Genomic DNA, 15,974 nt, shown 5'->3' with positions numbered 1-15,974 from the left:
TTACAAACAATTGTTTATCTCTTGGTCCGCTGATGGAAAAGGTGAGATAAAAACTGCTTTTCAAAACTTTGAATATTTGCTCAGAAAAATGGTTGGAATATTTCACAACTTTGGTAAATATGAATGCCAAATGACTATACCATCATTTCATCAACGAATGTAACTTATAATCTTGAATAACTGAACAGTAAGTATTAACCAAACTGGTGGAACCAAAATAAACAAAAACCCACCCTCCATTTTAAAAAACTTCATTTTAATATTTTTTAATATATTTATATATTTTATTTAATTTTTTTTGGTTTTTTTTTGTGCACACTAAATATATAAAATTAATATTGGATAATGGATATTGGATAATACTGAATGAAGCCAGATACTCACAATGAAATCCGAACGGGCAGAGCCAGGGGCAGTGCTCGAGATCGTCGGGAATCGGTGTAGGACCTGGAACGAGAACGCCCATGAGAACGACCACGCGAGTGACCACGGGAGCGACCGCGAGACCTGGAACGATCCCGCTTGCGATCATCCCGGATGTGTCTCCTCCGCGGCATGTGCTCTTCCTTCTCCGCCAGGATCAGCTCGCAGTCACTGTGGTCGGAACTGGAACTGGAAGATGAACTAGTGTGATGACCATGACCATGTTTGCGTCCCCTGTGTCGTTGTTTACCTCCATCGGAGCTGCGGTGCTTGGACTTGGTCTCCTTGATGGAGAGCTGAGATTCCTGTTGCTGCTGCTTCTGGATCTGTTTCATCACATCGTTCAGCATTTTCTGGGCCATGTTGGCCTTTCGAATGAGCCGCTCCATCGACGGGGTGGCCATGTCCTCCACTTCCACGGGCGTGGCACTCGGCACTTGGCCGCGGCATCCTTGACATGCCTCCGGCCCTGCATTTGCCGCAGTTTGCTCACGTGCCACGTTATCGGATTGCGACATTTTCGCACTAGTTTACACCTGACCCGATAAGAAATTCACTTAACACTTTGATTACTGCTTCACTTCTGCTTCTGTGAACTGGATACAACTGCTGTAACTGCTGTAACTGCTGATGCTGCTGCGGGATCTGGTGCTTATGTTGCGACTGCTTCACTTGAACACTTGAATTTGACTGGCTTCTGCGGCATTAAGTCGATGAGCTTTTATAGGCAACTTTGGCGCCAAGCTTATCTCGACTTTCGGACTGTAAACATTTGCCTTTCTTTATCAGTCACATACTCATACAAGCACACGATAAAGGTGACGTCATCTGAGCTATTTTTAACCAAATCGCATTCATGGGTTTTTGGGAAATTACTTCCATTGATCACGAGTTTTTAATGTTACATAATTTCATTCCCGAACGTAACCTCAAAAACATTTCTTATTATTGCGAAATTGTTTTTCTTTTGTTCTGCATATATGCATTAATATTCTATACAATATTATAAATATATTGCGTATTTTTATAAGCAAACTTCTATTTTATTATGAAATTGTGAAATATGACATTCTTTTGATATAATTTTGAATTTCGTCCGAGTGTTTAAGTTTAAAACAATTATTTATGGTTACAAACCATCAAAAATTTAAAAAAATTTGCAATATTATTAATAATTGCATACATCAGGCAGCTTTTCATTAATTTTTACACATTGTTAGGTATAAGACTACGTATAAGACATAACCGATTGGGGCTAGTATTTTTATTGTGGTATTTTCATGATTGCTTTTGAAATGTGCCCGCCAACATATGTCTTAACCAAAAGCGGTTAATAGCATTCCTTACATTAACTTATATTTAAACATCGACAACAGGTATAATAATTCAAAACTATTAAACAATTTATAATAGAACCAAATTTTAATTAAAATAGCTGTTAACATGGATAAGATACATATGGTGTATCGAATAGATACACTTAACAGCTGGAGAGAATTAACAGTGAGATACACCAGACGGTTAACAGACTGCTAGAGCGCGACTTCCCGGCTTTGGTATTTTAACATTTCCTTCATTCGGTTTCTCTAATATTTTCAAAATCTATATAAGCAACTCGCAACGCATTCTCTCTGTAATTTTTCGAGAGAGCGCAGCAGCGCGCGCTGTTTGTTCGGTTGGCATTAAAAACTATTATTAAAGAAACATCGATATAACTTTAATGCCTGCGGAGTTGCGGCATTTGAAACAAATTTTTTAAGCAAGCGAAAATAAAGTCGACGTGAGAGTGTGCTTCTGCTCGCCCACATGAAGTGATAGCGATGTATATTATGATTTAGTAAATATAAATCGATTTAATTAATATTTAAACTTGTTGTTTTCCGCGAGTGGGCGCCTTTTGTTACCAAGCCGCTATACGATTTTCGTTTTCCGACTTTCCTGCGCGCCGAACGGGTTTTTCAACGAAGCCTTGCTGTCTTTTTCCTCTCAAGCAGCAAAAACAAGGCTGAAAAACTAAATTAAAGCGACTGGCTTCAGCGGGAAATTAATCGATGTGCGGCTATAGACTTTTAATTCGCAGATTCATCATCGATTTTTCCTTTGAGCTCAGCTGCAGTGCGCTAGTGTACGTGCGTGTGTGTGAGTGAGTCCTGACAATACAAATAAGCAGTTGTGTTAGGTAAACGGAACAACAAAAGGAAGTGAACCAGAGAGAGAGAGAGGAAAGGGCAGGACGATTTCGAGTCCTTGAGCGATCATTTATGCTCTTCTTCTTCTCCAGCTGCAGCTGTCACGAAATTTCGCGCGTGCACGTGTGTGTGTGTGTGTGTGGGAGAGCGGGAGAACGCAGGAGTTAGTAATTTCACTCCACTTCTCAGCGTTTGTGCATTCAATTTGCACAAAATTGAAGCGACGCGCTAAATTCGCAAATTTCCGTCCGCGAATTGCCATCCATTATTTTGCACTCCCCCCAAGAGAGCGAGAGCAATAATAGAATTATCAGGCAAAACAAAAAAAAGAAATACAAACTCAAGCGAAAAGAGAATGCCCTGGGAGGCCGTAATACCAATACCGCGACCCTCTGACATTTCCATCGTCGCCCACCAAAGGAACAACAACTGAGCGACAAACAAACAAACAAAACAGCAAACGAGCGAATCAACGAACGAAACTCCAGCAGCCTCAACCGCTGGCACAGTTTTCCTCCTTCAACTCCAACTCCGTGGGTGAGTAGCTACAGTGGAACGCAGAGAACAGTGGATTGCAGAGAATGCCGCTTTGAGCACAACTGTTTAAAAATTGATTTCACATGAGCTTTTTGAAAAAATTTAAAAAAACCAACTGTTTCATTGTTTTTGTTCGTTAATGCCAGTTTTAAATTGAAATCGATTAACAAATCTTTATGTCCTTTTTATATTTGTTGATATTGGATTTGGCATATGGGGGAAAGGCAATAGCTCTTACGTGAAAAATTTTATAGTTTTTACATAGCATTTAAATATAATTAATTGCTTTTACTGAGAAAATGAAAGTTTTCCTTATGCAATTTTTTGTTATTTTTATATTCAAAGCCAGAAAAAGGTGTTTACAGTTTGAACATTTTTTTTCGCACACCCATCCCAAATTTAATTGTATCAGGATAAAAGTTCAGCTTACCCAATCTCCACTGTAACTCATTGGCGGGTAGAAAGTGGTTATCGAATATGAGCTGCGTCTTAAGTTGAAGCCACATCGTCCTGTGGGCGAGGGGGTGGTTGTGGTGGGTCAGAGGTTTGTTGGCGTCGTGCGGCTTTGGTTTTTAGCTGAAATTAAAAAGGTCAGGACCGCCGTACTGAGGGGCTTCCGGATTTTGTATCCTAGCCACGTCGTTCGCTTCATAATGCAGCGTTAACTTCGTATGTAAAAGCGTATATACGTTTGTACATATGTACATATATGCATGTGGCAAGCGGTGAATATAATTTCTGTTGCATGACTTCGGCCATAATCGATTTTGAAGCGACGAAGCAATCAGGAAGAGAGCAATTTAATGTCAGTCCGTCACTCAGTCAGTCAGTCAAAAAGTCACAACTTGACACACTGCAAAAAGTTATTCTGCAAAATGGAGGTCAGCATGACGTTTTTGCATTAAAGATACAAAGGGAAATGTAGCAAAAAACTAACTTTTTGCTCAAAAAGTTTGGTAATCATTAATGTTTCCATGAATTTAGGCAATCAATTGGGTTTTAAGTTAACTTAGAAAAGTATATCCACATATTCTCAAGTAAATCAATCAACTCCCATTTCCTTGAATTAATAATTGGCATAAACTACCATTTTTCCTGGTGTATTCCGGCCTGCTTAAATGGCGTTTACCATATTCATAAGCGCCCCGGTTGATGGAGCAGCGGACATGGCAGCCGTTACTCCATAATGCGACAACTTGGCGACTTGGAGTGGGGGTGTGGGGGATGTCGTAATGGAGAGTGAGCTGAGGAAATCGCTAATTAAGCATCAATTAGTGCAGTTTCCGATGCAAGAGTCGCAAGAAACAAGCAAGCCTCCCCGTTCTTGTGCTTTCCAAATCGTGTGACACATTTCGCTTTCCCACACACCAATTGGCGATAGGAGTTATCAGCACTTTCCAGTTTTAGCACTTCTTACCACTTTGGCTGGCCTGCCCCCTATCCCAAAAGATAATAACACATTGCATTTTCAATGTGTTTCCCCTGATAACTGGCATGTATATGCCCGATTAGCGGGTATCTCAATAACAATGGCGTTAATTTATGATAAACAAGTTTTTGAAGTGTGCGAAATTTAGCAGCTCACTGATTTGAGCCTGTTTTTGGCGACACACCGCACTCCGCTTGCTACCCCTTGTCCAAATGTTGCATTGTTTATAATCAGTAACGGACTCATAAGCGCACACATGTCTGGGCTGGTTTTCAAGGTCAGTTGAATGGCCAGATTCGCCTCGTTGTGATTTGGCAAACCCCATGGAAACACGATAAACGAGGGCAAACAGAGCAGAATTCAAGCTGCAGCCTCTCATCATCTCGTCTTTCCCCAGACAATGGCCATTCGGCTATACCATTTCAGAGGGTTATGCCTTGAAGAACGCTTCTGGAAACGAAAACCCGGCCTGGACTGGAACCTTGCCAAAACACACTCGAGACACGCGTTGACAATGAGCGAGGCTCTCAGGCGAGACTTTCAGGCGTCTCCAGATGCTTTCCATTCTATTCGCTTTGTCTGTGCCGCTTTCGGCGTTGCATGCACTGCGAGAAAAAATTAATTCATATGGGTGTTCTATTATAATGGTTTTTGTGTGTATGTATATCTACAATTCACTTTTCTTATATCGAAAATACAGACACTTATCTACAGTGAACAATGTTATCATATATATTGTTATCATATCAAAGTAATTAAAAGTCTAAAAATATATTGAAAGTAATAACTTAGCCGGAATATCGATTGGAGTTTAGCATTACTGAGCATTACGTTGATAAGGCATATATTTTAAGCAACATTTTTTAAATTTTTTGCTGTGCGCTCTCATGGCTTTATGGATTGACTCCAGTCAAGCTCAACAAGCTCTGAGCGTAGCTGGTCAATGGTCAAGACCGCCGCGCCCCTCTTCCGCCCCCTTTAGACCACTTTTGGCAGCGGAGTGTCGTGTGGCGCGCATGCCGCTGAAAAACTTTGCGGAGCGTGAAGTACACCACTCATTGTTTCTACTCGCATTGGTATGAAAACTATGTGTATTATGGCATGTCGTAAAGAGCCATTTTCTTTGATACCCAAACTGTTAAAAGACCAACGAAGACCAGCCATCATAGGCCATAGTATCCGAACGCCGCGTTGGAGATCAGGCCGCAATCTCGACTTTCTCCGCCATATGACAAATAATTTTAGTAGTTGGCGTAATTGCCAACGCAATGGGTTGTTAATTAAGCCGGAGAGTTTCACAAAGAGCGCACTAGTCACCATTTCTCCATCGGTCTATTCCGGTTCGCATTTGGACCAGGCCAACAAACGATATTCCGCCCTCGGCGGTTCAGCACATCTGAAACAAATCAAGTGCGGCACATTTGTCACAAAAGACTCCATTCCAGTGGCGTAATACATTTCAATAGCTGCCAGCCTAATAAAAAATATTTTTAGACATATGCGGGGAAACATGATTAATGCGTTCTCTCGGATGCAAAAAGAGTTTCTAGATACGAGAACGCTTCTCAAAAATCGCATGACTACTTTGCATTGGACGTTTCTTGGAATATGTGTAGTGCAATCATATTGGATATACTTTCTAGCATGGCTTAAAGGAATATTATGCTCATCTCTTGAATTTGCATCATCCTCCGAATTTGAAGTAGTTTCCAGCTCTTGGAGTTACCTTTCCTTTCGATCTTGCACAATGTGCTATTCGAAAAAACTTTCCACTAAATGCAAAGCGAAACATTTGCGTGCCGTTGCTGTTGACTGAGAAGCCGCCAAAAATTGTTTATAGTTTTACGGCACCAATGAAAACAACAACAGCAACATTGCTGCGTCTGAATCAAACAACAACACACACCAGAGGCAAACTCTGAAACTTCAAAAGCGATGAGCGATTCAGTCGGCCGATTCTTCCTGCTGCGCCGACTACTCGTACTATATTGTTGCCCAATATCTGATGGCTAGTGCCGAATTCCCGATCCCCGTTACCCAATATTCCCGATCCCCAAGAGCCACAAAAAGCCCGCCTTCGTGACAGCCAGCTGGCACCGCTATAAGACCCGGCCACGCCCCCCAGTCCCCAGATATTTCTACCCCGTCCCGTTTGATACCCAAAACACATACACAGCGTTGGAGGGAGTTAGCCCCAAAACAAATTGAAACTGTTTTGGAAAAAAAAATAAAAATCATAGAAAAAAGAAAGAAAAATGAAGAAAAGCCGCAAAGTCGAGACAGGGGAATCGGCTAAAAATTAGAAAATCATGCTTACACTTTTCTGGTCCGCTCCGTGTGCATAATGCGCGATAAGTCGGCAGGTGCAATACAGAACGAAAACACCAAAATATAGGCAAACCAGATAGTCAGAGGGGTGAAGGGGGGTGGGGGGGAGGGGGGAGAACCCGGAAGAGTCGGAAAGTTCTTCGACTTCCCCAACTGCCCACTGCCACGACTCCTGCCCCTTCTGCCAATAAAAACTGCATCGTACACAAAGGAAAAAACGTTTTAAATCTTATTTACACTGCCTTATCAACAATATTTGTTAGCCAGATTTAAAGAGTTGGGTTGTAATAGATTTTAATTATATTATGTTGTGTGATTTTCTTTTTTATAATTTATTTAATTATAAGAGAATTTTTTTTGTGTGCTTAGTTTTAAATTGACGTTCGTCCCCCAGACGAAAACTGTGCGCACAACTTGCAACTGCAACTCATTATAACTGCAACGGGGGGGGGCGGAGAGGTTGGTGTTTGCTTTTGGGGTGGGGCAAGGGGTATGGCCATGGGCATGGGCTGTTCGGCAGATGCGGGCGGCAACTCTAAAAAGGGGAGTGTGGATGGGGAAGGGGCACCGACCGGGGGCAACTCGATTGTAATTCGCGGCACAAATGCTTCACTTCATTTGAGTTTCGTGGATCCGCTGGCAGCACAGGAAGTGCTTTGACAAACAACAAAACGTTTTTCGGGGAGTGGACTTCGCCGCGGGGGCGTGGCAGTCACCCACGCACGACCACCTGTTTTGCCAGTAAGAACATAACACTCGTTTCCATATCAATTAACGAACTAACTCCCTCCCAAAAGCGAAGCCCCAGCAATTGAGCATCGAGTATCTGGGATTCCAGTTCCAGAAAGTGGGCATTGGGCCATGAAAGGGGTTCCGCTAATCCCCCCAGTTCCAATCTGCGACACAAAAAAAATAAATTGCCGTAGATACTCACTGCATGTATGGGGAAATAAATTGTTTTCAATGCAACTGCCACAACAGACGAAATAAAATGGGCGGAGAAATTTATGCAAGTGAACGTTTGTATTTCCCCCATTTCTCGAACATGTGGCACAGCATCAGTGGCCAAGGAACTGCGATCGCATAAATAATCATATGCATATGCAGACGGTGCGTTTCGGTAATGTATGACCAGATACTAGAATATTCCCAAACAAATTAAGATTTTATAAGTTTTCAGGGGTAAATAAATTTTAAAATTTCTTGAACTAAAGTGTCATACCCACCTTACCTTATAGTCATAGATCGCACTGTCTATGCAGATTCTGGTCTGAATTGTCATGGGATTTGGGGGAATATATATATCTGTTTGCATGAGAATGCATAATTGAGGAGCAAATTGCTGAGCGGTTCCCAGAAAATAGCTTGACCACGGTCGCCAATGCGATAACCCTTTGAATTCTGCGGATCAGAGAGAAATAAAAGGAGAAATAAAAGTAAAAACTATGGTTTCACTGCAGTCCGACTGGAAATTGCGATTGGAAAAAGCGAGAGTAACTGCTGTAACTTTTCTTAATCCAGCTTATCTTAACGATCCAAAACTCTGCTCCACAAGTGGGTTGTAAAATCAGCGAAATCGTTGAGACGAGGCCTCCTCCTTCTGGTCAATGAATGGATGCTAATCCGAGATGAATGGAAGATGTCTGCGATGTGGCGAGATTGGTGTGTGACCGTTGACAGTCACCAGCAGACGCATCAGAGACATCAAACGTTGCAATTAATGCCGAGCGAAGCGTTAAGCGCGCCACTTGTGGCACATGCATCTCTTGCAACTTTTCCCCATTTTCCATTTCCCAGCCGCACAACACGGCTAAGTGCAATTAACTTGGCAAAGTCAGCGACATTGCGACGTCGTCGAGTCGCGCTGCTACATATTCTTGCTCTGCCAAGCGCCTTAATCGAATTAGTGGACCCCTTCCGAACGGGGAATACTCTCTCTGTTCATTGATTGGAGTTAATGTGCCGTGACGAAATCGCCCTCAAGGGTTTCTATTCACCGCGCTCAACGAGCGTGTGCTCCTATGTATTTATATAGCTTTCGCCTTGAACTATTATGCGCTAAAACATTGTTGCATTCTGCAAGATTTTCCAGAGACAAATGGGAATATTTCTCGGTAACTCACTGTGAGATCTTTCATTTACACAAAACAAGCGTATAATGCGTTTTTATGGTATACTATATTCTAAACGTTTGGAGACTCAGTTTGTAATGATCTAGAAAATATTATAATAATATTTTCAAATGTGGCAATAGTTTGTCGCAGTGCATTTATGCAGCGTCAGTTCCGGTTTATTCAAACAATTCCGCGACTGCGACTTCGACTTCGATAAGACCTCAGCCTCAGCTCGGATGCGAAACTAGTTTTTTCCGGCCTCTCGGCAGACTTGCATCTTTCACTGCCAGGGCCATGGCATTTCGATCGATTCGTGGATTAGCGGCGACAACTTCATTGCCGTTCCCGTTGCCATATTCAATCCCAATCCCGACTTGCCATCCTTTCCCTTCTATTGCTCTACCACGATGTGTATCCAGCAGATACTTTGTGTGTGTGTGTGTTTATCTTTGTGTGGACATGTGGCTGTTTATGGCTTCGCCTTGCCTTGGTTTTTTTAGCACCCAGCAGGGGGGGTGACCAGTGAGGAGGCGCTTGGCTTGGAGTCTCTTCCCCATCAGCGCTTTCGAGTGGTCTTCATTAGGTGGCTGTCTTGTCTGGAAGTCTGAATGTCTAGATGGGAAGATGGGAAAACGAGCCAAGCCGGCTGCAACGTCTCTTTAAAGTCAACTCGAGCATCGACCGAGTGGCGGGCACGACTTGAGACAGCCTTTAACATATCGTAAACAAGGTCGTTTGCAGGATCTTCCATTCTGGCTGAAGAAAATTGAAAAAAATAATAATGCTGGACGAGGAAAAGAGCATGAAGGGCATTCCTGCCAAACCGGTTGGCAATTGGCCAAGTCTGGGTCTGGCCAGCAATTTACTGTAATTCGCTTCAAATAAATTTCCAATTTGCTGAAAACTGGAGCAACTTCATTAAGATCTCCCAAAATCTCTGGCCCAAATCTCTGGCCCAAAATCTCTGGGAGAACGTCATAACAAACATGACGCTAATGACGTGTGTCTAACTGGGACTGTAATGCAAAGCGAAACAAGCGGGAAATATATAGCAACTTAAATTGGTGATGAAACCTAAATACCCTAACACTACAGGATATATACCCTTATTTGCTAGATTTAAAAATGGATTTAAAAATGAGCGCTGTGTAAGAAATAGTTTCACCCAAGTCAGGATCAGAATAAACCATATACCCTTTACTTAGCACTATTCACACCTTTTAAATTAAAAACAACTTTTCGATAAACACCAACACACCTCTATGACCTGGTCTCGTATGAATCTTAATGTGACACAACTAGAATGATGATGGATGTGATAAAGTGCGAATTGCGAAGCAGATTTCTGGCACAACAATGTGGCATGCCAAATTGGATGCGAGTTTGGAAAGTTCCGCAATGATGGCCCACAGCCGTCTGCCAGTTGGGTCAACGTGCCACACACAGCCACACAAATGTGTAAAATGTGTGGTGGCAATCTCAGATATTTCGACGATGACGACCCCACGAGACAATGCTCCTCATAATTTATTTACGACAGACCCCGGCGATGGCCCACTTCGTTGTAATGTCGGCAGGTGCACATTTCGTGTCGTGTCACTCTCCGAAACGGAAACTAGTTCAAGTCAATCATAGCCTGGGGGCCAAACGTTTCGTCCTGGTCACGATGCAACCACATCCACCCGTCCATCGTCCATCTGTTTTGGGTTGCGTGCCGGGCAACTTGACCGAAAAAATGAATTGTATTCGCAAATTCTATTTTTGCATTTCGGAAAAAGGTCGGTGGCATGCAACTTGTTTGTGTCGCATGCCGAGAGAATGGGAGCGGGAAAATGGGGATCGGTCCGAAATGCCAGCATCCCAAAAATACGCATCCCGAAATGTGGGTCATCTTAAGTGAATCACTGCACTGTTCAAAATAAATCAGCTTTAATCTTTAGAGTTTATGCTGGACTAGCTTCTAATGTGTGGGTTGTCACATTAATTCAATGTTTTATCCCAATATGTTAATATAGAGAATATTATTTATTTATTACTTTATTTTCCTCAGTGCTCTGACTAACTATCTCTCATTTTCTCCTTTATTGCATGCACAGGCGACTAGTGGTCGGCCATGTCCGCCACTCTCTTTGAGATGGATTCGCAAACGGAGGAACAGCAGCAAACAGTGTGCCTGGAGGAGCAGCAGCTGGTTGTGGGCATGACCAGCTTGGAGCTGAGCGAATCTGTTGTCACCCCGGGCAATTGCGATGGCAGCGACAGTGGTTTGGATGTAGCCAGTTGTTGCCATTCGCGGATCACCCTGCAACGTGGCCTGAGCAGCACCAGTGGGGGCTACACCAGTAGCAATGGTCTGGAGGAGATATACGATAGCTGCGAACTGAAGGTTACCACGGTAGCCCAGACTCCCAGTGAAACGGGCAGTGAGAAGACATCGCCTCCGAGGAGAACCGGTTCGGTGAAGAAGAAAGTGGCCATGTTTGAGCCGGAGCCAACGGGAACTCCTGCCAAGGATCAATTACGAGGCAGGGTGGCCAACTTAAAGCGAGCGGAGAGTCTGCCCAGAAATAGTGCGGCGCCAGGAACTCCTGGCACACCCTCAACTCACAGGGACAAGGCGCGGCTTTCGACCTCCTCATTTCGAGTGCCCAGCACAACGGCCACACCCACTTCCTCCCGCCTGGCTAGACCTCAAAAACCGGACACGCTGCCCAATGCCCTGAATCGGGCGCAGTCTGTCCAACGGCTCACCCAGGTGCAGAGAACACCCTCGCTGAGTCGAGCCAGGACACCGGGCACCCCTTCGGACGATGGTCGCTGGCCGGCGAATCGAGGAGCAGCTCGTCGCGGTATGTCAGTGACTCCGGAAGTTACGGCAAATCGAATGCGAGGGAGTCCTGCACCTGGCGGAACACTCCCACGTCGCCGGAAGCAGCAGTCCGTGGAGGATCTCACTGGGGGAAGACTATCGAGGAGCAACTCTATTAGCCGTGCAGCAATTGTAGATGCCCGCATGACTTCCTCCGTAATGGTGGTTCCTACGAGTCGTAGAAGCTTGGCTCCCGCCGCAGCTAAGGTCAATTCCCTAAGAAGACCTCAACCGGCAACGCCCAGGACACGAATCTATCACGAGACTGCAGTGCAAACGGCACTGACCAGTGAGGACTTGGAGCAAGTCCTGGGCGGCGGACTATTGCAAACTCGTGCCGTGGACGCCGTAGAGCAGCGGAATCAAAGCACCCAAGCGGAGCCAGACCAAAGGGAATTTGAGCTGGAGCAACTGCGTCAGGAGGTGCGCCAACTCAGTGGTAAACTGCAGCGGGAGCGGGAGGAGAAGCTGGCCATGCAGCAGGAGCTGCACCTGAACACGGAGCGGGTGATGGGTATGCTGGAACTGGCGCGAGTGGTCAGTGCCAGTGCGGGAACACCCACGTCGGAGGACAGTGGTGATGGCAGTGGTCATGACAGTCTACTCATGCTGGAGTCCCAGATCCAAATCAGTGGCCATGAGCTTTTCGAGCGCCAGCAGGAGATAGGCCAACTAAGGTCCATGTGTCGCGCTCTGCAGCTGGAGATGCGGAGATCCTTGGCCACGCAACAGTTGCTTCTCCAGGAGAAGGCCGCCATCGAACAGGAATCAAGTGAACTGCAGGACTTCCTGCAACACGAGAAGGCAGCTCAGTGCGATGCTCTGCGGGATCTGGAAGCGGATTATCAAGCCGTCAAATCGCAGTTGGCCAATCGCGAGGAGGAGGCAAAGGTTCTGCGGGATGAATGCAGACATCTTGTGCGACTCAATGAGCAGAGGCGCCAGGAGAACCGTCTGCTCCAGACCAAGTTTACCGCTTTGGAGAACAAATCTCGGGAGCTCATCCACCAGCAAAATGCCTCTGTAGCTGGAGCATCCACAGCCCTTTCGGGACTACACTCCCGTTTGGATGGTCTAGTGGAACAGCTCGTCTACTCCTACAGTATTTCCGAGCAGGACTTGGAGGTAAGTTTATATTTTCCGAACACCATAAGTTATATGCCTCCTATATAATTCCCTTTTCCTTCACAGGACATTCGTTTCCAAGCAGAAACGGAGCACGTTCAGAACGGACAAAGGCCCAATGGCCTGGACCTGCCCATTTGTCCTGCAGCTAGTGGCGATGCCATTCACACTCTGGTCCTGGCCAGCGATGGTTCCTTATCCCCGCAGCGCAATCAGTCCTTCATAGCCGCTGTCATCGGTGCCATTCGTCAAGCCACCACCCATTCCGGCAAGCGCTTGTCCCTTCGACAGGCGGGAAAAAAGAATGGAGTGGGATTAGGATCAGCTCAAGCGGTTACCGCCGGAACTCAGGGTCATGAGCCTCAGGGAAATGGAGGTAATGTAAAAAATTCCCCTTCAAAAGCATAAAATATAAATATTTAATCTATAAACTGTAGACGATTCCGATTCAACGGAAATGCTGGACTCCGAAACGGAACCCTGCCTGCTGATGATGGACAACGTGTTGGAGGATGTGGTGCACCATGACTCCCATTCGCACAACATGGTCTCTTCCTGCACGGGGATGATCTCGCAAATAGAGCTGCCCACGGAATTGATTAGTCAATGTAGCCATCAGAACAATATTAATGGGGTAGCCGGTGGGGATGACTCCCTGCAGCAATTATCCCAGGCCATCACCAATCGCCAGCAAATGGAGCTGCACGTGCACAAGATCAATGGCATGCCTATGAAGTAGGTTACCATTGATGTTACTTTATCCGACTTATAGCTTATGTAACTCTCATTCCAGTCCTCGCGATCAATGCAACACGGAGGAACTGAGTTGCCATGACTCGCTGGCGGAGCTGACGGAATTGCCCTCGCTAATGGAGTACAGCACCGCACAGGCTGTGGTGGACCAGGTGATCGAAGTGGACACCCTGGTGACCAAATTGCTCAAGGTCCTGCGACTGGTTCAGCTGGACAACGACAACTGCATACAACAATTGATAGTTGATAAGTGAGTTTTAGTTTTATTTTGAATGGCAACTCATTAATAAATGATGTGTTTCAGGAACAAATTGCAGCAGCACAAGGAGGACATGCTGGAGAAACTAAAAGACTTGGAGGACGTTAACCTCAAGCTGCAGGACGAACTCATGGATGCCACCCAGGAGCTGATGATCAAGGGCAGCGACTTGAGTGGCGCCAAGGCCGAAATGCAGCGCCATCGCAACGAGATCGACGTAAGGTTTTAAGACTTGATTGCCGCTGAGCATTTTGTGGACTTTTCTGTTGCGCATCCTTCGAAGACATTTCTATATATCCGTTATTGTTTACCTTCAGATATATACTCTCATATTTTGTATACCAATCTCGATCGCGATCTTATTTAATTTGATTGATTTAGTTTAGTTGTAGTTCTAATTTTGAATAAATTACTTGGCTTATTGACATCTTGAGTTGTGCCGTAGTCGTAGCTATTGAACGAACTTTCGATATAATTTCTTTCGCCTTATTTCATCATCACCTGAATCATCGAACAATCATCAAACAAACGACATCTCGATGGTACGACAGTCCCAAATCAAGTTTAAAAGTGCACTATTTCGTTTAAAATGAGAACCCAAACTAATTGCCATGTAACCACCACGCTGCTGCTTCTCCAACACCGCATATCATCCAATAATCCTGACCAGCGCCTCAACGAGGACATCTGCACACTGAGCACACTCTGCAGCAGCTACAAGAAGCTGTCGCCCACCACCGAGTTCCCGCCCATGCGCCTGCTCTCTCCCAACCATGATTCCGACCATGGCGATGTCCTCGGTATTCTAAATCTGCTCAAAATGTGGCAGGCGGGTGGGCAGCTGAAGGACCCACGGGTGCGTGGATACCTCGAAATAGCCAATGGTACTCAGGTGAGTCGTGATCATCTATACCTAAATTCCATTTAAAGTAGTACATTTTGCAGGTCCAATCTCCTCATCAGGATAACAACAATGTGGAACGCCTTAGGATCTATGCCAATCAACTGGAGCACGTCTCCCGCGTCCTGGACGATGCGTTGCCCACGGAGTTGCATGCTCCGCTGCAGCAACTGCGTCAGGACATCGAGGTGGTCAGGACGAATGCCAACTGGACGCAGCTGCTCGAATCGAACGAAACGGATCACAATGCCAACGGCGATGTGGCCACGCCTTGAATTGTGTCATAAACTGTTGTTAATTGTCTAGTTAACTATTAGATCTTGAGCGTTGTTTACTTTTACGTAGTTAGTTACAAATGTTTGCGTCCAATTTGAAAGGCATCGATTGCGGCTCTAGGGGTTTTAACCACGTCCAAAAGAAATAATATTTTAAAGAACTCATTCCATTCCATACTGCAACTAGACTTTTGAAAGCCACTGCACACAAGTGCTCTAGAATTCCATTTGAGTTGGTTTTGCATTTAGCTAATATAGCATACCCTGCAGCATTTAGGCTTTCAATGCTGCATACTTTTCGTCTGAAAATCTATTTCTCAAGCCATGCAGTAATGGGCTACCAAGTATTCGGATACAAGTATTATGAAAATTGCTAGAACTAAATTTTTCCTAGAGTTAAGTTTAACTTTGTTGAGTAGCACTTCAAACTAAAGAACTTCATCATGCCACAGCATTTAAGATAATAAAGCGCAACAGATTAAGTATGAGTTTAGCTTGGTTTTGAAAGAGAACTATGCTTATGAGAAATCGCATCAAATATCCTTTGAGATATGGCACACCTCAGACCGATGAATTCCTTGCCGCATTGACAAAATTATGATTGCAGCTATAATTCGCCATTCAGTCATTAGTTGGAGATTAAAAACGGGTTTGTTAAAGCCAAACCCCGCGTACTGAAAATAACTGAAGCATTCGATTGCGAAAGCAAGCTGTTTGTTTAATACACGTACAATAAATAAGCATAAACTAAATACATATGTATAAAAATCAA

General features: G+C 44.6%; 2 protein-coding genes across 4 annotated transcripts; one reads left to right on the top strand and one right to left on the bottom strand.

The window, feature by feature from the left end:
- Window positions 1-284: 284 nt before the first annotated feature.
- On the bottom strand, window positions 285-1,136 carry LOC6611106 (arginine/serine-rich coiled-coil protein 2). Of its 2 annotated transcripts, XM_032719365.1 has the most exons (2): window positions 674-1,135; window positions 484-612 (listed from the first exon to the last, which is right to left on the bottom strand). In XM_032719365.1, the coding sequence occupies exons 1-2, from the start codon at window positions 939-941 to the stop codon at window positions 581-583; spliced, it is 300 nt and encodes a 99-aa protein (XP_032575256.1). In that variant the 5' UTR covers window positions 942-1,135; the 3' UTR covers window positions 484-580. The 2 variants fall into 2 exon arrangements, with proteins under 2 accessions (XP_002035663.1, XP_032575256.1); XM_002035627.2 differs by having other exon boundaries at window positions 285-1,136.
- A 935-nt stretch (window positions 1,137-2,071) lies between these two features.
- On the top strand, window positions 2,072-15,960 carry LOC116800919. Of its 2 annotated transcripts, none has more exons than XM_032717552.1 (8): window positions 2,072-3,149; window positions 11,117-13,014; window positions 13,081-13,390; window positions 13,452-13,749; window positions 13,808-14,017; window positions 14,072-14,243; window positions 14,697-14,918; window positions 14,990-15,960. In XM_032717552.1, exons 2-8 carry the CDS (start codon window positions 11,134-11,136, stop codon window positions 15,200-15,202), a joined length of 3,306 nt encoding a protein of 1,101 aa, XP_032573443.1. In that variant the 5' UTR covers window positions 2,072-3,149; window positions 11,117-11,133; the 3' UTR covers window positions 15,203-15,960. The 2 variants fall into 2 exon arrangements, with proteins under 2 accessions (XP_032573443.1, XP_032573442.1); XM_032717551.1 differs by having other exon boundaries at window positions 14,972-15,960.
- The last annotated feature ends 14 nt before the right edge of the window (window positions 15,961-15,974 follow it).

This window comes from Drosophila sechellia, chromosome 3L (genome assembly GCF_004382195.2).
Source record: "Drosophila sechellia strain sech25 chromosome 3L, ASM438219v1, whole genome shotgun sequence".
Lineage (NCBI taxonomy): Eukaryota > Metazoa > Arthropoda > Insecta > Diptera > Drosophilidae > Drosophila > Drosophila sechellia.
This window is presented reverse-complemented; position numbering and strand designations above follow the sequence as displayed.